General features: G+C 40.2%; 2 protein-coding genes across 5 annotated transcripts; one reads left to right on the top strand and one right to left on the bottom strand.

Annotated features, from left to right (window-relative positions):
* Positions 1–745: 745 nt before the first annotated feature.
* On the bottom strand, positions 746–5,897 carry vps29 (VPS29 retromer complex component). 2 transcript variants are annotated; one of them, XM_032526268.1, is made up of 5 exons: positions 5,787–5,881; positions 4,583–4,594; positions 3,027–3,218; positions 2,262–2,497; positions 746–1,243 (listed from the first exon to the last, which is right to left on the bottom strand). In XM_032526268.1, exons 1-5 carry the CDS (start codon positions 5,787–5,789, stop codon positions 1,126–1,128), a joined length of 561 nt encoding a protein of 186 aa, XP_032382159.1. In that variant the 5' UTR covers positions 5,790–5,881; the 3' UTR covers positions 746–1,125. The 2 variants fall into 2 exon arrangements, with proteins under 2 accessions (XP_032382159.1, XP_032382160.1); XM_032526269.1 differs by lacking the exon at positions 4,583–4,594 and having other exon boundaries at positions 5,787–5,897.
* Positions 5,898–6,552: 655 nt separating this feature from the next.
* On the top strand, positions 6,553–15,999 carry eif5 (eukaryotic translation initiation factor 5). 3 transcript variants are annotated; one of them, XM_032526220.1, is made up of 12 exons: positions 6,553–6,637; positions 7,796–8,024; positions 9,420–9,699; positions 10,003–10,084; positions 10,558–10,730; positions 10,820–10,931; positions 11,048–11,175; positions 12,193–12,354; positions 12,725–12,886; positions 13,318–13,482; positions 14,057–14,203; positions 15,571–15,999. In XM_032526220.1, the coding sequence occupies exons 3-12, from the start codon at positions 9,628–9,630 to the stop codon at positions 15,667–15,669; spliced, it is 1,302 nt and encodes a 433-aa protein (XP_032382111.1). In that variant the 5' UTR covers positions 6,553–6,637; positions 7,796–8,024; positions 9,420–9,627; the 3' UTR covers positions 15,670–15,999. The 3 variants fall into 3 exon arrangements, with proteins under 3 accessions (XP_032382111.1, XP_032382113.1, XP_032382112.1); XM_032526222.1 differs by lacking the exon at positions 6,553–6,637 and adding an exon at positions 6,707–6,725; XM_032526221.1 differs by lacking the exon at positions 6,553–6,637 and having other exon boundaries at positions 7,691–8,024.
* The last annotated feature ends 4,538 nt before the right edge of the window (positions 16,000–20,537 follow it).

A 20,537-nucleotide genomic window follows, 5' to 3' on the forward strand; every position in this document is an offset into this window, starting at 1 on the left:
AACTGGAACCTGGTTCCACAGGAGAGGAGCCTGATAGCTGAATTTAAGACAATGAAGTGCTTCCAACTTGGCTTCAACAGTTTTTGCCTCTTTCCTTTTTCAGTGTTAATGCCCCTGCGCTCAAAGACAGCTCCATAAATCCATAAAAAAATGGTTTGGTGTTGGAGAACTTGACCTTTGGGATCTTCCAACAACTGTGTTGGACCTCACTAATGCTCTGTGTCTGAAGGGGAGCAGATCCCTGCAGGAGGTTCAAATATCCGGTGGAAAGGGTGAAACCAGAAGAGGGGAGGCTGTGTCCATGTGTGGTGTGCCAACTTGGAAGATATCACCCGTTAGCATCAGCTGTTCTAAACTTTATTATAAAGCTTTACCTAACTAAGACTATCTTTGATGTCAGGAGGGAGACTTGGCTGGCAGCCCATAACCAAATGAAGAAAACATAAAACGGATAAATACAAACTGTCACAGTGGTGGAATGACCGGTTCAGCTATCACATCAGGGTGGAATGTTAGAGGCGTCCACTTACTTTTGGCCACAAATGAACTGTGAGCTGGTAGAAAACATTTGGGACTTTTGGGATCTTTAACCCCCAATAAGAGTAACAACAAAACACATCTGGATTTCCCCTTCAGTAACTGTTCCTCTACTACCTAAATCACAGTGTTATCTATTATATGCACACAAGCATTATTATTATCATCATCATCATCATTTTCAGTATTATTTAGACAAAACAAGTAATGGAGTGAGATTAGATCTTTATTGTGGGAAATAAATGAATGAAAAAAAGCAGACTACGTGAAGCTAACGGCCTGTTGCTTACAAGACATGACGAGGTCGGAAATGACAAAATAAAAAGAAGAAGAAAAATGGCACCAAATATTTCTTTGATAACAAATACATGTGACATTATTGCATTCTCTACAGTTGCCAAATGACAGCTCGGACATAAGCACATCCTGATGACTTATAAACAATATAATACACGTTTCTTTTAGAGTTAAGTTACTGCACAGCTTGTTACAGTATTAACATTTTGGAGACTGCAGGGGAGATGCTGCCCCCTGGGGGAAAGGAATGAAACGATACACTGAGCCACACAAACCCCTCAAGCCGTCCCTTTAAGATTTCTTGTACTCGATTCTCTCCACCTTGACGTCGTCCCCGATCAGCTGGTAAACGTACGTCACCACTGTAGACGCCTGGATGTCCATTAATACAAAAGAGGGGATGATGTTGCTGTAAGGAGAGGAGACAGATGTGTTCTCAGGTTAAAGTGTGTCTTAAAAAATAAATAAATAAAGTTAGTGTGGGTCCTACAGTTACACCTGATGTACTGTATGTCACACTGAAGAGCATCATCAGCGTCCACTGCAGCTCTTTCCAGCAGATCTATTTGATAGAACGTAGCTTAAAAAAAAAAAAAAAAAAGGTTGCTGTCGAATGTATGACTTTTACTTGTAACAGAGTATTTTTTAACTGTGGTATTGTTACATGTACTTAAGCAAAAGATCTGAATACTTCTTCCACTCCTGAAGTTGCTCTTGTCAGTGAAAAATGACACTTAACAAAGTCAGACAGCAACATTGTCTCGGAACTACGTTCTATCAGGTAAATAGATTTTCCGGAAAAAGCTGCTATATGCACTGATGATATATTAGTAAAGGTCTAAAACTATAAGCATCAAAATATATTTAAAGTAAAACATATCCATTATGCAGAACGACCCGTTATAGAATAATATACATTATTGGTTTATAATTATTGATGTGTTCATCACTTTAATATTGTAGCTGGCAGAGATGGGGCTAATCTTAACTGTATTCACTGCTGGGTAGCGTTATCTTTTATAATAAATGATCATTTATTAATTGATTATATTTTTTATCAACAATCTGAATCTCTCTCTATTTTAATTTCTGTGTCTGTACCTACCATGACTGAGAGGAATTGGTGAAATTATGAAATTGACCAATGTCTGTAATTGTACAATTCTAATACAAAACAAATGGTCACACTTCAGCTCAGTGTCCTAATTCTAACTTATGCTGATCACATGAGATGTTTTACAATCAATTCCATCAAAATGGAGAATAAAAATAATAACTGCACTTGCCAATTTGTATCTAGGCTACAAATGTAAACCAGTGTTGTTGTTTTTTTTTATTTGAATGCTTAAATTGAAACGTCTCCCCACTTCCACCCTTTGCAGTAACAGCGGGAGGTGGTGTTACATCCATGTGAAGGACTCCTCTACCTTTCCAGTGCGCTGTAGGCTCCTGTGGCCGAACCAGGGTTGATGTAGAACTTGTTTTCGTTCTCGAAGGCCTCGAACTTGTGCGTGTGCCCAGAGATGAGGATGTCGACATCCAGCTGTCTCTGGAGCAGCGCCAGACTGGCCATGTCGCCCCAGGGGATCACCTGGTGGCCGTGGATGAGACCGATCTTAAACTGGCCCACTGTCACAACCTTCTGCTCGGGGTAGTTCAGGTTCTGAGAGAAAAAAAAAAAAAAGATTAATGCACTAAAATTTAGAAAAGCGTTGTGTTTGCTGGACTTACAGCAGCTAAGAAGATGATTGCAATACGGTGGAAGCCACCTCCTTTCTGGACGTTGTTTGTGTGCGTTTGTGTGTCTTGTTGGTGAGCTGCAAGCTCTGTTCCTGCTGTTGTGTTTTTGGTAGGTCCACCCCCTCCCCGTCTTTCCTCTCTGTGGATCTTTCTATTTGTTCTTTGGTCCAGGGACGCGTTCCTATGTCCCAATGTATTATTTGTTAATTGTTTTGACTATAAATAAAAAATATAAATATTTGATCCCCCGAAAAAAAAAGGATTATGAACTTTTGTTTTAATTTGAAAGTGCTATTCTGGGAATAATACACATGTTCTTAGTACTATACCACTGGAAACTGTATTCTGGACAGGTTTAACCAGACACAGCAGCCAAATCTTTGGTCTTTTTGTCATTGTATGGTGTGGTGTTATGAATATGACTGTTTTTTTCTACAAACACACAGACAGACCTCATCGAAGTCTCCTCGGACTATGTGGACGTCTCCAGCAAGAGTCTTCAGGTAGTCATAGCTCTCCTTGGTGCACAGATTGCCTGTGCAGAGAATGTGCTGGATCTTCCCCGGGACCAACAGCTTCTTGAACTTGGCTGGCAGGGTGTTGCACCGGTGGGGGATGTGCAGGTCACCTAACACCAGGACCAACTGATAGCATCGCACAGACACACACATGGACAGGTTAGTCAACCACTGATGAGGGAGAGTTCAGGCTGTGAGATGTCGCTTCTGAACACTGAAAAAAGAAAGTGGGCCAAGGAGAGAGATCTGTTGGATGCCACGGGTCGGCATCGACCAAAACCACTGTACTCCTCAGTTTTTTTCAAGTTGTCTTTTTTCTTGTTGGAAACCATCAAAATACGGTCCAGTTTTTGTTATTGCACCCAAACAACAACAACCTGCTACAGTTTAATATCATTACAGTGGTTAACCCACCTAATTCGTAAAGCTTAAACTTGTAAATAAGCAATGTTTGTGAGGAAGAAGCTGAGATTATTAAGTGTCTGAATTCAAACTGAGTTGTGAATGTAACTTCTTACATAATCCCAAAAAAAAACAGCCCACTTGGATGGGGAGAATATAGATTGAAACAGCAAGATTTCAGACACTCAATAACATGTAGAACATGAGAGCGAGATAATTATGTTTTCACACCACACAAGAAGTCCATAAGAATCAAACACCAAACAACTTGAAGGTTTATACTAAACATGAAACCCATAAATAACATTTGAACTCCACTGGCCAGCGGAGAAATGTAATAAATGTTGTGGTTACATGTTACAACTTTGGTGAGAAACAAACATTTCAGGGTTCTATTTGACACCATAAATCAGTTTAGCTGATAAAACGGTGCATACAGCTGGCGAGCTCTGAGACAAACCAGGAGCTGATGGACAAAAAATGAAATGTGTGCAATCAGAGGAATACTTCTCGTCACCTCATACACATGAGTTGTAAAAACATTGGTAAATATTTATTCAGTCTGAGCAACTAAAGTTATTGTTATTGCATCAATTGTCATTCACTTTAAATAATAATAAAAAAACCAGCTGATTGGATTTCCTTACTAAGAATTGCTAAAAATCTGTCCAATCAGGAAAGCTCATTATTTCTAAGGTGGAAAGCCTCCATGAGTTTTGCAATAGATGGGTCACTAGTAAGGACTCCAAAAAAGAAGAATCATTTTAAGTTGTAAAACATGAGTCATAGTAGATTTCTATACACATTCTTGAAATTATATATGGGGGTTTTAGGTTTTCTACTCTGACTTATTTCTTATCTATTTTGTTTCATGGAGAAATGAGTGTTTTCTTGTCCAGGTCAACAGTCGAGAGCAGGTGTGATTAAAGCATTGTAGCCTGCCGGGCACCAGATCCCAGCACTGTAGTTGCTGAATTAGCAGCAGAAAGAGCAAACCTCCACAGCTGTGCAATCCTGACCCCATGTTAGTGTAGCAGGCAGAAGAGCGAGCAGAAAACAAGGATCCAACACAGAGCGAGGGAACTTACCCGGTGACCAGCCTGGTTGATTGCAGAGGCAATGAGGGGTCAGAGGAGGAGAGTGGGTGAGATAGGGAGGAAGGCGGGATGTGCATGGAGAGAACGACACGAGGCATGATCAAAGATACAAAAAAAAGAACAAACAAAAGACAAGAAAAAGTTGGGACAAGAGGGAGGGGAAAAACTGAAATTAGAAATTAAAAAGTGAATGGATTAAGTAGACAGATAATCATTCAAAAACAAACAAGAAAAGTTAAACGACAACGTGGTTGAATCGATTGTTAATGGTTGGTGGTTAGTGAGGATGATAAAGCATATTTATACTTTTCACCAGACTGAGGGTGAGCAAAATCATGTGGGGAAGCAAATCAAATAGGGATGGAAATTTAGTTATTATAATCAATGAACAACTTAGATTTAAACTGCACCTACACTTATTACAAATATCTTTCTCCTAATTATTGTACTGTCTTTTACAAAATTTATTGTAATATTTATATAATATATTAAGTTCCTGTCTAAGTCATTTGCTTTGTTGTTCCTATGTAATATGTTATTGTAAAACACATGTGAAACTTACTTTAGCAATAAATCTGATTCTGATTGTTCAACCTATTGTCAATCCAGATAAAATGTATAAAGACAGAGAGATGAATGAATGACTATGAACTAATAAATAACTTATAATAAGTTGTAGTCCTAATGTGAAAACAGTTTTACCTCAGCCAACCTTACTAAGTCAGTCAGTTACAGTTAACTGGATGATTAGCATCAATCTCGCTGGACAGGAAGGAAAAAGTGCCTCATATGATAAAGTAGCTGTTAGCCTGTTAGCCCGGATAGCTTACTGATAGTCATACAGGAACAGGAACAAAATGTCGTGATATCAACTACACAGACACAAAGAATGGTTGATGAACAAACATGACAAGCTGAAAGACCACCGTGCAGATGAATAGAGTGTCTTTAAGGGTGCTTGGAGTGAATTTTTTGGGAGACTAAACTGCCCAGCTGTCATGTGATCGTTTATCCATCTCGGAATGAAGCTTTGCTAAAAAAAAACTGAAATTGAGACTGTGTTGACGCGTTTAAAACCATGATGTAGCCGTTTTTACGTCGCCAACTAGTCTTAGAAAACATTGTGCGAGAAAAGTGCACAAAACACGGGCTGTAAATGTGGGAAATTGTGGCCTTTTCGCCATTTTATACTCACCATCTTCTACTTTAGCTGTTTCTGCTAGTCTAGTTGAGGAAGCGCCTACGCACCACGTACAGCGTCAAGCCGTCAACCAATGAGATACGAGAATGAGAGTACGCACAAGATACAACACTTCCCTTTGTCCTTTCCAAATAAAACAAGTGAAACTTAACGACTAAATAAATGCAATCAATCCTTGAAATCCGTTTTTAAAGAAAGATTGCATGACTAACATTATTTATGAATCTGAAAAAGTCCTGTAATCAGGCTACATAAAACTCCCATATGACATATGTCAAAGGGAACATAGACATTAAGATAGTATCAGTGGTGGAAGAAGTATTACGATTTTTTGTTATTTGTAGTTGTAGTTTGGGGAAGTTTGGGGTCCCCTACTGGAGCTGCTGCCCCCGCGACCCGATACCGGATAAGCGGATGAAGATGGATGGATGGATGGATGTAGTTGTAGTATTTTATATATTGTATTATAGCTATTTAAAAAATAGTTATATTAGAATCAAAATGGGGTTACCAAGTTTTTACAAACAAGGAATTTGCCTTGTTTGTTGTTTCATAATTATGTGTATGTATTTTTCATAGATTGCTTAATTAAATATCCCCTGTAATTTTGTTTATTTCCTATTTTTAAAGTTTAATAACTGTTACGTGTTTTATATTAGATGTGGTATATTTGATGATTAAATTGTCTTCTTGTAATATTAATGTTCCTAAATAAAAAACGAAAAAAGCAGACTTTTGTTTTGTAAATGCTATGACCGGAAGTTGTTACCGTCTATGCGGCTGTTGGCTCGACATTCGTCAGTAAAAGCAACGTTAGAAGCAGTGTTTCGCAGAACATTCGAGAGGTAAGGTGCGAAATAATTGCATCACGTTTTCTTCGGCCTCATTCTGATATGGATTAACCATCGATGGTCGTAATTCCACGGAATAAATGTAGTTAGCTAAATCAACGTTACATTTATTGGTCAATCATGTATTATCTTTACCCAACCGCGTCTTCATGCTAGGAACTGCGTAGCTGCGGAACGTTTTCGCTTTAGCTAGCATCTGGGCTCTGGCTATTTCCTGGAGTGCCTGGCGTTAACGCTGTTTGCGCCTGTTTATATAACGGACTAACGACGAAACTATTTGAGACGCACAATATACTCGTATCACCTTGATGATACATGTACGTTTATGGACGTATTTTGTTTTAATCTGGGGGTGATGTAACATTGATACACGTGCACAAGACATAACGGAACCTTTGAGAATCGTCCTGACCATGGTTATGTTGCAGTCAGGTGCTCCTCGGAATTTCCCATTTTCGGAGTTGAAAAGTCGTTCTCATGACTTAGATGTGTTCGTGACTCGTTTAAACAACATGTATGCTACAAAAAAATGTGCTGTATTTTATTGCTCAGACGTAGAGCGTGTAATCAACACGGTGATAGTCGTTTCCAGTTTGAGGGTTTATATTAGTGATTTGTTCCCAGACTTGTTGCTGCACCAGTGACGTGACATTACGTTATCTCAAACCACTCAAATATAGCTATACCCGATCACGCTAATAATCATTTAAATAATATTAGCCACAAAGACTTGTTTAAATAACTTTTCTAACTAATTAAGGTCACGTGGGCAGCAACTTAACTCTTCTCACCAAAAATACAAATTGCATGTGAGCAACAAAATTCAGATGCAATAGATATATTTATAAAAGGTTTCTTATCATTAACCCAACATACATCGACCGCCACGTTAATGCGTAATATAACGCCAACTTGGCTAGTCGTGTAGTTTAGAGTTAAGACTTGAGGGTTTATGTTAATATTCCCAGTGGGTAACTACATTTTCCGATTATTCTGACACCACTTGAATGCTGCATGTTTTTTATAATACTGTACGTGACGGTCGTGCTACACACCCAATAAACGACATTGGCTGTCACACCTGATGATGCTAACGTTGGCATTTTTTAGTCCGCAGTTTGTATGGATAACAATACGCCTCTTCTCCCAAAGGTCCCCCGAACCCCGAGGACGTTCCGGATAATAACCCCCTTCTGTCTCTGAGCCTGGCGCCTGCACTGTTTGGACGCTTTCGGGTGTTTAACTGTGCATATTTGGCAGCTGAACAACCATTAAGAACCCCTTCTGCAATCAATACAACACCAGCACCAACCATCGACCACCGTTCACTGCGGCTCTTGGACGATCAGCGTTGTGTTTATGTCTTTGTTTTGCGAAAACGGTAAGTTGTGGGAATAATTCATGTCGCATTTCAAACGTTTGGCAATACGTAGGCTATGTGGTTAGTCTCTCAGCGTTGTTATTGTGCAATGTGACGTGTTTTCTGTGCCACTGTATCAAAATGGCGTCTCCCAGGCCCCTCACTCGTGTGCAGTGGATGTATGACGCACTCTGCACCAAGCAGCCAGCTAAGCTAGTTAGCCTCCTCATGAAATAGACTCGACCCCTGCCCTTCTGAAACGCCTCAGCCTCGGACGTCATTGTGTCACTGTCAAACGGGCTGTGAGTCATTTCATGTCGGCTGAGTTAACTCCAGACTCGCCGGTGTTAAAGCCGTCAGCGGGGGAGAGCTGTGTAGCAGCTGCTAGGCCTCCTGTTTGTGACCTAATAACTAGAGAAGGCCTTATGCGACTAAAGCCAGAGGCCCTCATGTAAGACAAAAGGCTTCACAGAACAATTTTTGTATGTGTATGGCCACAAAAGAATCCAGTTTAGTGCCTGGGTTTTTATTTTGCTTCTTTTGATTATTCTGTCTTGCTTGCTAACTGTTTAGCATGGATATTTGCTGGATTTGATTTTGCCAGCAATATTTTCTGAGGCTTTTCATATTTGTAATCTATCGTTGCAGGTATTTAAGATCAATCTTGTTTAAGTGCAGTACAGTAATTGTATAAGTGACCTCTCCATATCCCTCAGCTGTCTCTGGTCTCTTTGTGGCCTGTCCTTCTGGACTGAGGGACATGTGTCATAATTCGCTCCAGGCTGGTTAAATGGTGGCAGTCACCCAAGAATCATCATTTACCACAAGGCTGGATTTCAAACTATCAAGCGTAACAAATTTTAATACAAAAATGAATGATTTATAATCAGTGTTGTAATTGGTTGGGCTTTAAAATGTCAGTAAACAATACAAAACAATTGTCATTTCCCACAACCTTAATTGATCACTTCAAATTGCTCATTACGACTGACCAACAGTCTAAAACCCCAAAAATTTAGTTTGCCATCATACAAAGCCAATCAGCCATTAAAATTTACTGTTTTAACTAGAACAGAAGCTCAAACCAGTGTTTTGGCATTTTTGCTTAAAAAAATAAACTTTAAAATAATCAATTATCCTAATTTAATAAATGTTTAAGGGTTCTCCCTAAAAACTGTCACAGAGCTATTAACACAACTGCATAAACTATTAAATAAGCACTTTTAAACAGTTTTTTTTTTTTTAAATGCTGTTGATCCAGGAACAAAAAGATTTGGAAATAAAATTTGACAATTACAAGAAGTTTAGTTCTAACGTTCTCTATGCAATCAAGTTAGCTAGCAGAGGCTACTATGAAGTTGCTGTTTTATTTTTATAAGTAAAATATTCATTATTTTTGTCACTCTCCTCTTTCAGAGCTGTTGCGCAGCCGTTGGAACCTGTGTGGTGGAAATCTAGCCTTCAAGAAAGGAGCTTGCGGCCACAGCGGCACAGCGTTTTTCATGTCAGAGACAGAGCGCGCTTGCAGTCGTTTATGTCATCCCCTCTTTTCCAGACAGAAGATCCCGAAAAATCCCCAACCAAGATCCTTTTATCTTACTGATAGTGCTAACATCCAGCCAAAATGTCTGTCAACGTCAACCGCAGCGTGTCAGACCAGTTCTATCGCTACAAGATGCCCCGTCTGATTGCCAAGGTAACTGCTCGCTGTGATGGCTTTTTAAGTTTGAGTTGCAGATATTTTCGAAAACGATATTACAGAGGTTGAGAGAGAACCAGCTTCATCATGTCTACTTGAATCAAATTCAAGTTGCGTGAGAGAACATTAATGAAATGCATGTAAAGGAATGACTAATATATATAGTATCTCATTTATCTTTATATTCTGTGTTGTGTGACTAATGTATGTGTGCTGCTGTAACACCGTAGTTTCCCATTTTTTGGGGATCAATAAATATCTATCTAATTTTGGGTCTCGATGGTTTGTTTTCTCATCCAGGTCGAAGGCAAAGGGAATGGAATCAAGACGGTCATTGTCAACATGGTTGATGTTGCAAAGGCACTCAACAGGCCTCCAACATGTAAGTAACGCATGACATGTGCAGTATCATCTTCTGTTTCATCATCTGGCCGGTGTTACACCAAGGAAAACAGTCAGTTTATACCCAGACCGCATAAGGAGCAAGATTCCAGATCAGCCCATCTGAGCTTTCATTTTCTCAAAGGCCGAGCAGGATACCCAGGGCTCGGTTTACACCTATCACCATTTCTTACCACTGGGGGGGCATAGGCAGGCTGGAGGAACTCATATTAATGTTAAAAAAACCTCAAAGGGACCTTTTTAAATTTATTAAGAGATGTAAAGCTGTCTTTTAACCCCTGCTGTGTTTCTGTTTCAAAGCTTTACTTACATTTCTCCTTTATCTTCTTCTGAATTTACTTTACTATTTTATTTATATATACATGCATACGTACTGTGGTGTTTTAGAACGGGCTAACCAGGTGACCCATTTCATTGCGCCATCTGATCTGAACGTCTGATTTTTCTCCGCAGACCCGACCAAGTTTTTTGGTTGTGAACTCGGTGCTCAGACCCAGTTTGATAGCAAAAACGACCGCTACATCGTCAACGGATCCCACGAGGCGAACAAGTTGCAGGACATGCTTGATGGGTTCATCAGAAAATTTGTGCTGTGTCCCGAGTGTGACAACCCTGAAACTGATCTGGTAAATGTCTCACAGCATCTGGGATATAGATCCAGGGAAGACTTAAGTGTGTGGCTTTTTATTTATTTTCAAAACCTATTTTCTTTCAGCATGTCAATCCTAAGAAACAAACCATTGGCAATTCCTGTAAGGCCTGTGGATACCGCGGCATGCTCGACACCAGACACAAACTCTGCACGTTCATCCTCAAAAACCCACCAGGTCAGATTTGGCTCTTTCTAGGAGTTAAACGCAGAGGTGATGGTCCAGCTCCCTGCTGTGTTGAACATTATCGGAACTTGCACTTTTTGATAACGGTTTTATTTCTCACATAATAGAGAGCACTGAAGGTGGGTCTGCATCTGTAAAGAAAGAGAAGGAGAAGAAGAACCGCAAGAAGGACAAGGAGAACGGCTCTGGCAGCGAAGCTGGAAACCAAGAAAACTTTGATGCTCCTAATCCTGTGGTGGGTTGTTAGTTCAGGATCAGCCAACTAGAGGGTCTTTAGGAGTTTCTGTACATTTCAGCAAACACACAGCCTGATGAATCCAGTCAAACACATAACCAGCGGTATTTGCTCACTTTGAGAAAAGGTTTGCGTTAACTCGGCGTGCTCGCTGAGTTCAACGTCCCCGTGAGCAGCTGACTGTGTTTGCCAAAACAAGGATCAGGGATCAGAAGTCCCTCCCTACCACCCAGTCCAGTGTTGCTCTCGATTCACTGTTTTTAAAGCTAGTAGTCCAAAGAGATAGCTTCAACAGAAGAAGCCTCAAACGTTTGCAGTGAGATAAGACGATTAGGCTGTTTACTGCTGCATCCAGAGGTCACTCTAAGGGGGAACAGTGTGTGTGTTATTTAAAGACGGGTTTTACTAGGTAATTGAACTTTTGTAGATTTTAAAAAAATAATCTAATAATAAGAAATTATTAGTCAAAGCTGAGTATCATATTTCTTAAACATGTCTGGAGCAGCTCTTTTAAAGGCTAGGCCAGTCTATCTGAAGTGTGAAAACTAACATTTAAATTTTCTTTTTAGTCAAAGTTCTCATATGGCTGATTGTTTAATCTTTCACATGGAAGCTGAATAGAAAACCACGATTAGGTCATAGGATTTTTTTTTCTTAGCTTTTCCCCCATGACTAAAGGCATCAACCAATTTCGTTGTTTTCTACTCATGAGGGTTATAATACAACAAGAGGCTGTTTTCTGAACATAAACAGGACACTTTATTACCCCTAACCCTTTTCTGTTCTTACCTTTTCACAATTCAAGCCAAAGGCCAGAGCTAATATTCCAACCCTTTTTATCTGAGTGTTTCACATTTGCATCTCTGCCAGTGTGTAAGGTTTTGATGCAGAATATTAAGATGTATGAATAAGCATGGAAATAATATCTCTGCTTATTCCAACGTACTGTATGGAAGACCCTGCAGTTAAAACTTTGGCGTGCATTTCAAGTAGTTGTTGTGACCTTTCGGTTGCCAGGATGGAGATGACGATGATGAGGACTGGGCAGAGGAGACTACAGAGGAGGCGCAGAGGAGGCGAATGGAGGAGATCAGCGACCACGCCAAGAACCTGACCCTCAGCGAGGACCTGGAGAAACCACTGGAGGAGAGGGTCAACCTGTTCTACAACTTTGTCAAAGTAAGGATCCAAATCATAGTCATCTTTCACAAAGTCCAATATTTATTCTTATTTCTATAAAAGTCTACTAATTTTAGCTGTAATGGTGAAGACATTAGTTTATCTCAGTCTTTTAAAAAAAGATGTAAAATGACACAGTTCCCTTTGCGAGAGTTCTAATAGTCAAAAGTATTAAACTTTATGAGCTGAAAAGAAATCTTAAAAATGTAAAGGTATGGCATTTCTTAACTTAAAAACTTTATTTATAATACGATTAGCTTCTAGATTTAAATTCTCAGTTATTCAGAGAAGAATTAAGGGCAACATGAAGGGATCATTTAAATCTCGACTCCTTAAGATCCCACTTGACTTTACTGCTCCTCGTTTCCAGCACAAGAAGGAGAGCAAAACCATCGACGGGGCCGATAAGGAGATCTTGGCGGAGGCGGAGCGTCTGGACGTGAAGGCCATGGGCCCCCTCATCCTCAGCGAGCTGCTCTTCAACGAGAACATCCGCGACCAGATCAAGAAGTACAAGCGCCATTTCCTGCGAGTGAGTTGAACGTAGTTGTCATACGTCCGTCTTTGGGCCCAGATTGGCCGATAGGAAACTGTAACTTCATGCCTCGTTTTCTTAGATGGATCTCCAAACCTTCTCTCCTTTGCACTTTTTTTGTACATGTAAAAAGAAATGTACAGTAACCTAATAAAATCCATTGGCGGGATAAAAACATAAACCTGAGGGCTTGTTAAAGTAAGCCACCTAACATTGATATAAAGACCGTTATACATGCTTGCCAAATTTACAAATCAAATATTTGGAAGTAAATAAAAGAATAAAAATTCCAGACAAGGGTTACTACGGATGAGACAGTAATTCCAGAAATGTATATATCTGCCCTGCATTTACACGCTGTTGTCCTGTTTGTGGCGTTGAGCGAGTGCTGTCTCCTGACTGCTTTCTGATTCTGAATCCCCACCCAGTTCTGCCTGAGCAACAAGAAGGCCCAGAAGTATCTGCTGGGGGGCTTTGAGTGTGTTGTGAAGCTGCACCAGAACCAGCTGCTGTCTCGGGTTCCCATCATCCTCAAAGACCTGTACGACGCAGACCTGCTGGAGGAAGACGTCATATTCGCCTGGGCAGAGAAGGTGGGGGAGTGGACATGGCTTTATGTTGATCTTTTTAGTCATTAGTAAATGTATACAATGGTCCAAAAATTTAAAAAATGGGGTTAAAATAAAGAGCATGGCTATTATTTTGGCCAGAAAATCAAAAAGAACTAGAGAGAAACTTCAAAGATTAAATTTGGTATCTGTTAAATATGTGCTTTAGGGCATATTTCTGTCTTCTGAGGGTTTTCAATTTTATGCAACTGTTACTTTAGAATAGCAGTTGTTTTTACCTGTATGCTACTTTTAAAATGTGCAAAACTGGTTAAAACAAAACTTGTCATGACCATGTTTAAACTAGAATTCTTGTTTATCAAACATATGTGAAGGAAATGTCAGATATTGGCACTGGCTTCCAAAAACCCTCTTTAAATATCCAGTTGTGAATTCATCATGTCATCTTGCTCTTTCTCATACGTTTAATGTGCTAAAAGAGCTAAATCGCCACATAAGTGGGTTATTGTCACATTGTTGTATAATTTGAAATCCTCCCCACTAATGTGGTTAAACGTTTGGAGTATCATTTACCCACCAGGCGCTTTGTCTCCACCAGGTTTCTAAGAAGTACGTCTCTAAGGAGCTCGCCAAAGAGATCCACGCCAAGGCTGCTCCTTTCGTCAAATGGCTGAAGGAGGCGGAGGAGGAGAGCGAGGGCAGCGAGGAGGACGAGGAGGAAGAGGAGGATGATGAGAACGTGGAGGTAACAGACACATGTAGAGTGTCAACGTGGTCTGGCTGGGTTTTTATTCTACATTAAATCTAAATAATGTTTAACCCTTGTGTTGTCTTCCCGTCAAAATAGAATATCTAAACTTTTGTTTTATCAACGTTTTTAACTTTTACATTTTTGTCCCTTTTTTTAACACTTTTTATGCTTTTTTTGAATGTTTGTCTCTTTTTGGGGGGGGGACGTTTTCAACACTACATAACACAAACTTATTAACTTTAGTTTTACAGTTATTTTGGGAATTTATGCTCTATAAACCTCATTTATAGGAAATTATACCTAATGTTTGAGTTAGAAAAGCAGAAATTAGGAATTATTCAGACTAAAATTAAAGGAATGGATGTTGATGATAATCAGACTGGAATATGTCAACTTTTACTCAATACTATTTCAAAAACACTTCAATTTGTTTTCAAATGCTATAAAATAGAATAAGACGCCCCAAAATTAATGAAAGTAGAGATTTGTACTTGGCAAAGAGCGTTGTGTGGAATCAACCATGTTATTTTGGGGAATTAAAAAGAACACTGATATAGGACAACGGGTCAATTTGACCCAAGGACAACATGAGGGTTAAACAAATGTTTGTAGCTGCAGTCAATACACTTCTCAATAGAACATCCCCATTTTAATGGTTATATTTCGTATATTCCATATGTGAATATCAAAACTACCACAGAACAATTTCTATACATGTATAACTTTTTGTTTGTATAAGACTTAAAGAAAGCTGTTTTCAAATTCATCTTTTTAAGGAGGAGAGTTCTTCTAAATCAAAATACATGATGTATACATAATACGCATTATTGTTTTTCATAACCGTAAGTGCAGTATCAAACTCGAGTTACCAAACACTGAGAATGGACTTTTTTGTGAAGTAAGACACATCTAATGTAGCGTTAACTATTGAAATACACATTTGATTATTCATAAATTCCTGATCAGATGTTCTTTTTAACGGAGTAATTGAATGTTTTTGTAGACATAAATACTTAGTCGAAGCAGAGTATTACTGTCATAAAACATGTCTGGAGGAGATCTTAAGTCTTAGTTTTCTTCTGGTTTTGAAACCAAGTGTGAAAACTAACAAAGTACCAAAAGGTGTGCTAGTGTTTAATGCCTGGTTAGTTCTTATTTTCTTCTTCTTCCTTCAGGCAAAGTTCCCGTACATCTACTCGTGTTTAACATTTGACAACACAAGTTCTTTTTGTTAAATAATGAAAGGGTTTTTATAGAATAAAACTACTCTTATAATTACCAAAGCAGCCTTATTCCAGACACCCGTGTGTGTTAAGGTTGTAGCTGTAGGCTGAACCCTCTGTGGTGGTCTCTGTCCTCAGGTGGTGTACTCCCCCTCTGCCCGCGAGCTCAAAGTGGAGACTGTGAAACCAGACAAGCCTGAAAAAGAAGAGGACGACATTGACATTGACGCGATCTGAGAGACTGACGATGATGATGACGATGATGATGATGCTTTTCTTGTGTTGTGGCTTTGACTCACGCTGCCCTGTACCACCTAAATGGCTGGCCTCCCCCTCTTTGCTTACCCCCCACCCCCCCAACCCTCCTGCTTTGTGGCATGACTTAACATAGCTTTTACTTGCTGCACATTAACTCTGATATTTTTAAATGTATTCAGTTGACAAAATGAAGTCGCTTTGGGGATTTTAATCATGGGTGTTTGGGGATCGTTTTGACTGCACATTTTTCTTTTTTGGTCCCTGTATTTTTCCAGTCAATAAAGAATGAATGTTTTGCTATCCACCACACTTGGTTTTTTGTGCGTGATGGTCACTGTTGTCATGTTTTAGGTTTATGGATGAAGACCATGCCATGGGAACAGCTGCAGATTGTTTATCTAAGACATACGGTGTTGAGTAGAAGATCCAAATTGTAGAAATATAAGTAATTAGTTGAAAAATGAATCTTAAAATAATTTGAAAGCAAAAAAGGCTCAAGAATTCTTTGCATTCTGCTTGTTGTATGTCAATATTTTCTGGTTTCACTCTTCTATAATAGTATACTGAATAGTCTCTCAAATACAGCATATTTGTGATGGCATTTTTTTTCACTTTTTTGTGGCATTTTATAAACTTTATGATTTAAGAGATTATGATATATTTTCACTAGCTGCAGCAATGGTCCAAATATGGACAGTATGTTTTCTATGTATAAAAGTACAAGTTATTTTGAGACTATATTCATAATTTGAGAGAAAGGTTGCTGGTCTACCTGCAACTTAGTACTGCCTGACACCTCCACCTTGGCCTTGGAGGACAGAACTCAAGTGAGGCTTTCTGGGGGAGATAGTTCAAACACCTCTGCCATTGTCATAATTAATCTGCTGGGGACCACCGTTCCACTCCTTTACCCCCAGTAAGTGTCCTGGTGGCAGACCGATGGCCCCTTCTTCTGATACCCTAGGTGTTCTCTGCCCCCTAACTCTTTGCCTTCCTTTATTTTTGGGGCTTTTCTGCCTTTAATGAGATGCAGGAAATCGTCACAGTTTGGACTTGAACCCCGGACCTCTGCGTCGAGGCATAAACTTCAAAGTACATGCGCGCCTGTTGTATCAACTGAGCCAACCCGGCCCCCCTCTTCTTCCAGAACTTTGGCGCCTTTGCGATGCCTCGCTCCTGCAGTGCCCGGTCTCGAAGCAGTCGACCCCAGCCCCCCACCTCCATTCAGCCTCCCTGCACTCTGCAGCCAAGTCAGAGCATAATGTCTGCAGCCTCGAGCCCCCCCTTCTATGGAACTTTGAGCTCCACCATCAGGACCGCCTTGCTGGCCACCGACCCCATCACAAGGTCAGGGCGGATAGAGGTTTCCCCTTTCTTCCCTTGGGAGGTGAAACTGCTTCCTCAGGTCAGCTCCAAAGTCCACTACTTGCCAGGTAGGAGAAGACTTGCTGTGCCCCTCTCGCAAAATGTATGGATGGTCTGTTAATTGCCTCCTGCCTGCATGTCTCTGCCACCTCAGCAAGCTTCTTCAGAACCAGGCTGTGTGCTGCCAGCTGTAGCACCCCTAACACAATGCTTGATTGCATCCTGTCAGGATACGCTGGAGGCTCAAATTGGCGGTGTTGCACAGGAGGCTGGGCTGCACGATTGGTGGAGATTGTAGGGGCAGGGCGTCGTAGAAGGCTATGATTAGAAACCAGCCTGGCCTAAGGGATCTTCCATAGACTAGACCATGACAGTGGCCTGTCCATGAGACCTTCCCGCTGCCTTGTGACACCACTCTAATGTTTTATCTTTCCTACTCGGCCTTTGACACCTCTGCCACCACCATGGCTTTCCTATCGACATTGTCTTGGACCAGAAGACTCTCCCCTACCCAGGCCTGCTCAACCCTTGTGGACTCGGCTGACTACCTCACGGTTCTGCAATCTGCTGATTTCTGAGTGAACCTCCTCCTGTTCTTTCCTCTTCCTCCCGGTTCATACTTGGATGGAGTATGGTGGTGATGTTATCCACATAGTCTCTCATTGGGGGCAGCCTCTGGCCTGAAGGCCACTTCACTTCTCCGACCACCTGGCGTGCACGAATGAGAATGATAGGGGAGATCCATCACCCCGAGACAATGCCTACCTTTAGCCTTTGTCAACCAGTAGTGAAATCCTGATGGCTGCAGCACATTTGGAGGTCTTCAAAGTACCCAGATACCAGGCTTGGAGTTAGGGTTGGAAGTTGATCTGGGTGTTCTCTCCACGGTGCCACGTTTGAGGAGATCATCCTCGTTTGTGGCCTGGCTTAGGGTCCCGCTTATATGACCTGTGTTGATGCTGGCCTTCCTCTCCGCACTTCCTTCTTCCCTGATTCAATTCAATTTTACTTATATAGCGCCAAATCACAACAGTTATCTCACAGCGCTTTCATAAAAGAGCAGGTCTAGACCGTACTCTGTGATGTTATTTACAGAAACCTAACAATTCCCGATGTATCCATAACCCTCTGAACATGGTCACCTTCTCCCACATGCACCACGTCCAGGTCTATTCCAGTCCCTTTTGGCCGTCTCTTTCGGCCCTTCTTTCACCCAGCATCTCGGTGGGCTGTCAAGCTTTTTTTCGTCTTCATAGTCAGGTTGGGGGTGTCTTTTTGCAGAGCTAGTGGGTCAGGTAGCTAACCGTCCACTCCCACGGTGCATCTCATGTCGCTTAAATTGCAAAAAAAAGCACCCCCGACTCCTCCGCTGGCCTCCCTTTCTATTTAACAGCTCCGTGACTCCTTGTCTGTATAGGAAGTGGTTCTGTCCCTCCTTGGTGAAGGCCGTCTCCCCCAGAAAGCTCTTATTTCTGCCCCGAGGAGCGAGCATCAGGGAGGGATCATCAAGGAGCTATAGGCGAGGCCTGCAGCTGGAGGAGCTGGAACTCCGCCCAAACAGCTGACGAAATCATGTGATGAACAGAGGAAAAGACATATCATCCATCTAAAACACAGTCTCTCCTCCAGGGATTTCCTCATGTCTCTTCGGTGGGAGGGACCAGAAGACTTTGATGCAAATCACCTCTTGAAAATGTTTACACGATTCAACAACTTTATTTTCTAGTGTTATCAATGAAAATAGCTGGTGAAAGGACTTAAAAAAACAAAAAACATTCTGATTATTAGAGAGTGGTAGAAATGTGAGATATAAGGATTATCCGAAAAATAGTTCAGGAATGTAATTTCTTGTGGCAAAGCTGAACAAAATATTTAGATAAAATTTGTGTTTTAAGAAAAAAAACTCGGAGTCATTTGCGTATGAATATGGAAAGAATGAAAGTATAATTTTGGTCTTGTTATTCTGCATTTCCTCCCATTGATCTGAATTTGTGCAGAAACAGTTTCCTTTGAAGCCAAATCGCCTCAATCCCCACAGAGACGTTTCCTCCGGGATGATGACAGACCTCTCTATACTTTCTGGTCCAATGGGTTTCCTCACTCCCTCGTTCAATAGATATGGCTCACCGATGCTGCGTTCAGGGGCTGTCGGAAATCTAGCTATCAACAGTTCAACCTAACCTGACGGGAGGTCTTGTGTGCATTCATTCAGAATTCATCGATGAAAATGTATCACAGATGTCTCAATAGTAAAACTTTTTTTTTTCATTTTTTTCAAATAAAAGTAAAGTTAAATATAGCAGGTACATGCTCCATAGAAAATTTGAATTGACTATTTTTTTACATTGTTTTCTACTTGTACACAATAAAATTCATTTTAAATTTAGACTAATCAAGAAAATAATGATTTCTGATCAGTGGTGGAATGTAACAAAGTACATTTACTCAAGTACTCTACCAAAGTACAATTTTTAAGGTACTTGTACTTATCTTTTCCACTGTATACTTCTACTTTACTACATTTCAGAGGGAAATTTTGTACTTTATACTTAACTACATTTATGCATTCATTATGAATGCTTGACTTTTAACGGAGTATTTCATTGCATTACTTTTACTTAAGCAATGGTGGAATGTAACTAAGTACATTAACTCAAGTACTGTACTTAAAGAGCCCCTATTATACTCCTTTTCAGCGTCATGTTCTACTAGACTAGGGTTCAAATGTAATGATTAAATCATCCATCAGTAATATATGCAAGTGTTAGATTGGCTTCCCTCACTAGCCAAAAAACAGTGGTAATCTATGAAGCGGCTGTTACAATTTGTAAAAGTAAAATTGGAAAAATTGGAACACGGTTTACAGCACATGCTTTGATGATCAAAAACCTGTTTCTCATACCGCCCATTGCTGCTGGGCCTCTGCCTGAAATGCACACTGTGAGTTCCACTTTACTTGAGTAACATTTGGAATTCAGGACTTGTACTTGTTACACAGCATTTTTAGACTCTGGTATTTCTATTTTTTGCATAACTGTACTTGAGTAAAAGATCTTCAAGTAACATTAGTGGAAGACATTTTTGGAAGCTGTTTTAAAGAAAAAAAGTAACAGTGTAAAAAAAACTTCCTGCATTCAATATTGCTTGAGTAAAAGTACAAAAGTAGCAGCATTAAATATACTTAAACTAGTAATACTCGTTATGCAGAATGTCCCATTTCAGAGAAATTACATTATGAAACATTTTAAACCGAGAGACATCAATATATCAATGTAATTTACTCAGCACTACAGAAAGAAATCTATAAAATGTAACAGTTTCACGTTTTTTGTTTGTCATAAGGGTTAATGTATCGATCTACAAATTGAATTTAACCAGTAAAAATGTTAAGATTTTGAAACAAAACAAAATTTTTTTTGACTGCTCAAAATAATGTTCTGACGTCGGAGCCGGGGAGGGGTCCGTGAAAGCAGCCTAATCCA

Source organism: Etheostoma spectabile, chromosome 9 (assembly GCF_008692095.1).
Source record: "Etheostoma spectabile isolate EspeVRDwgs_2016 chromosome 9, UIUC_Espe_1.0, whole genome shotgun sequence".
NCBI lineage: Eukaryota > Metazoa > Chordata > Actinopteri > Perciformes > Percidae > Etheostoma > Etheostoma spectabile.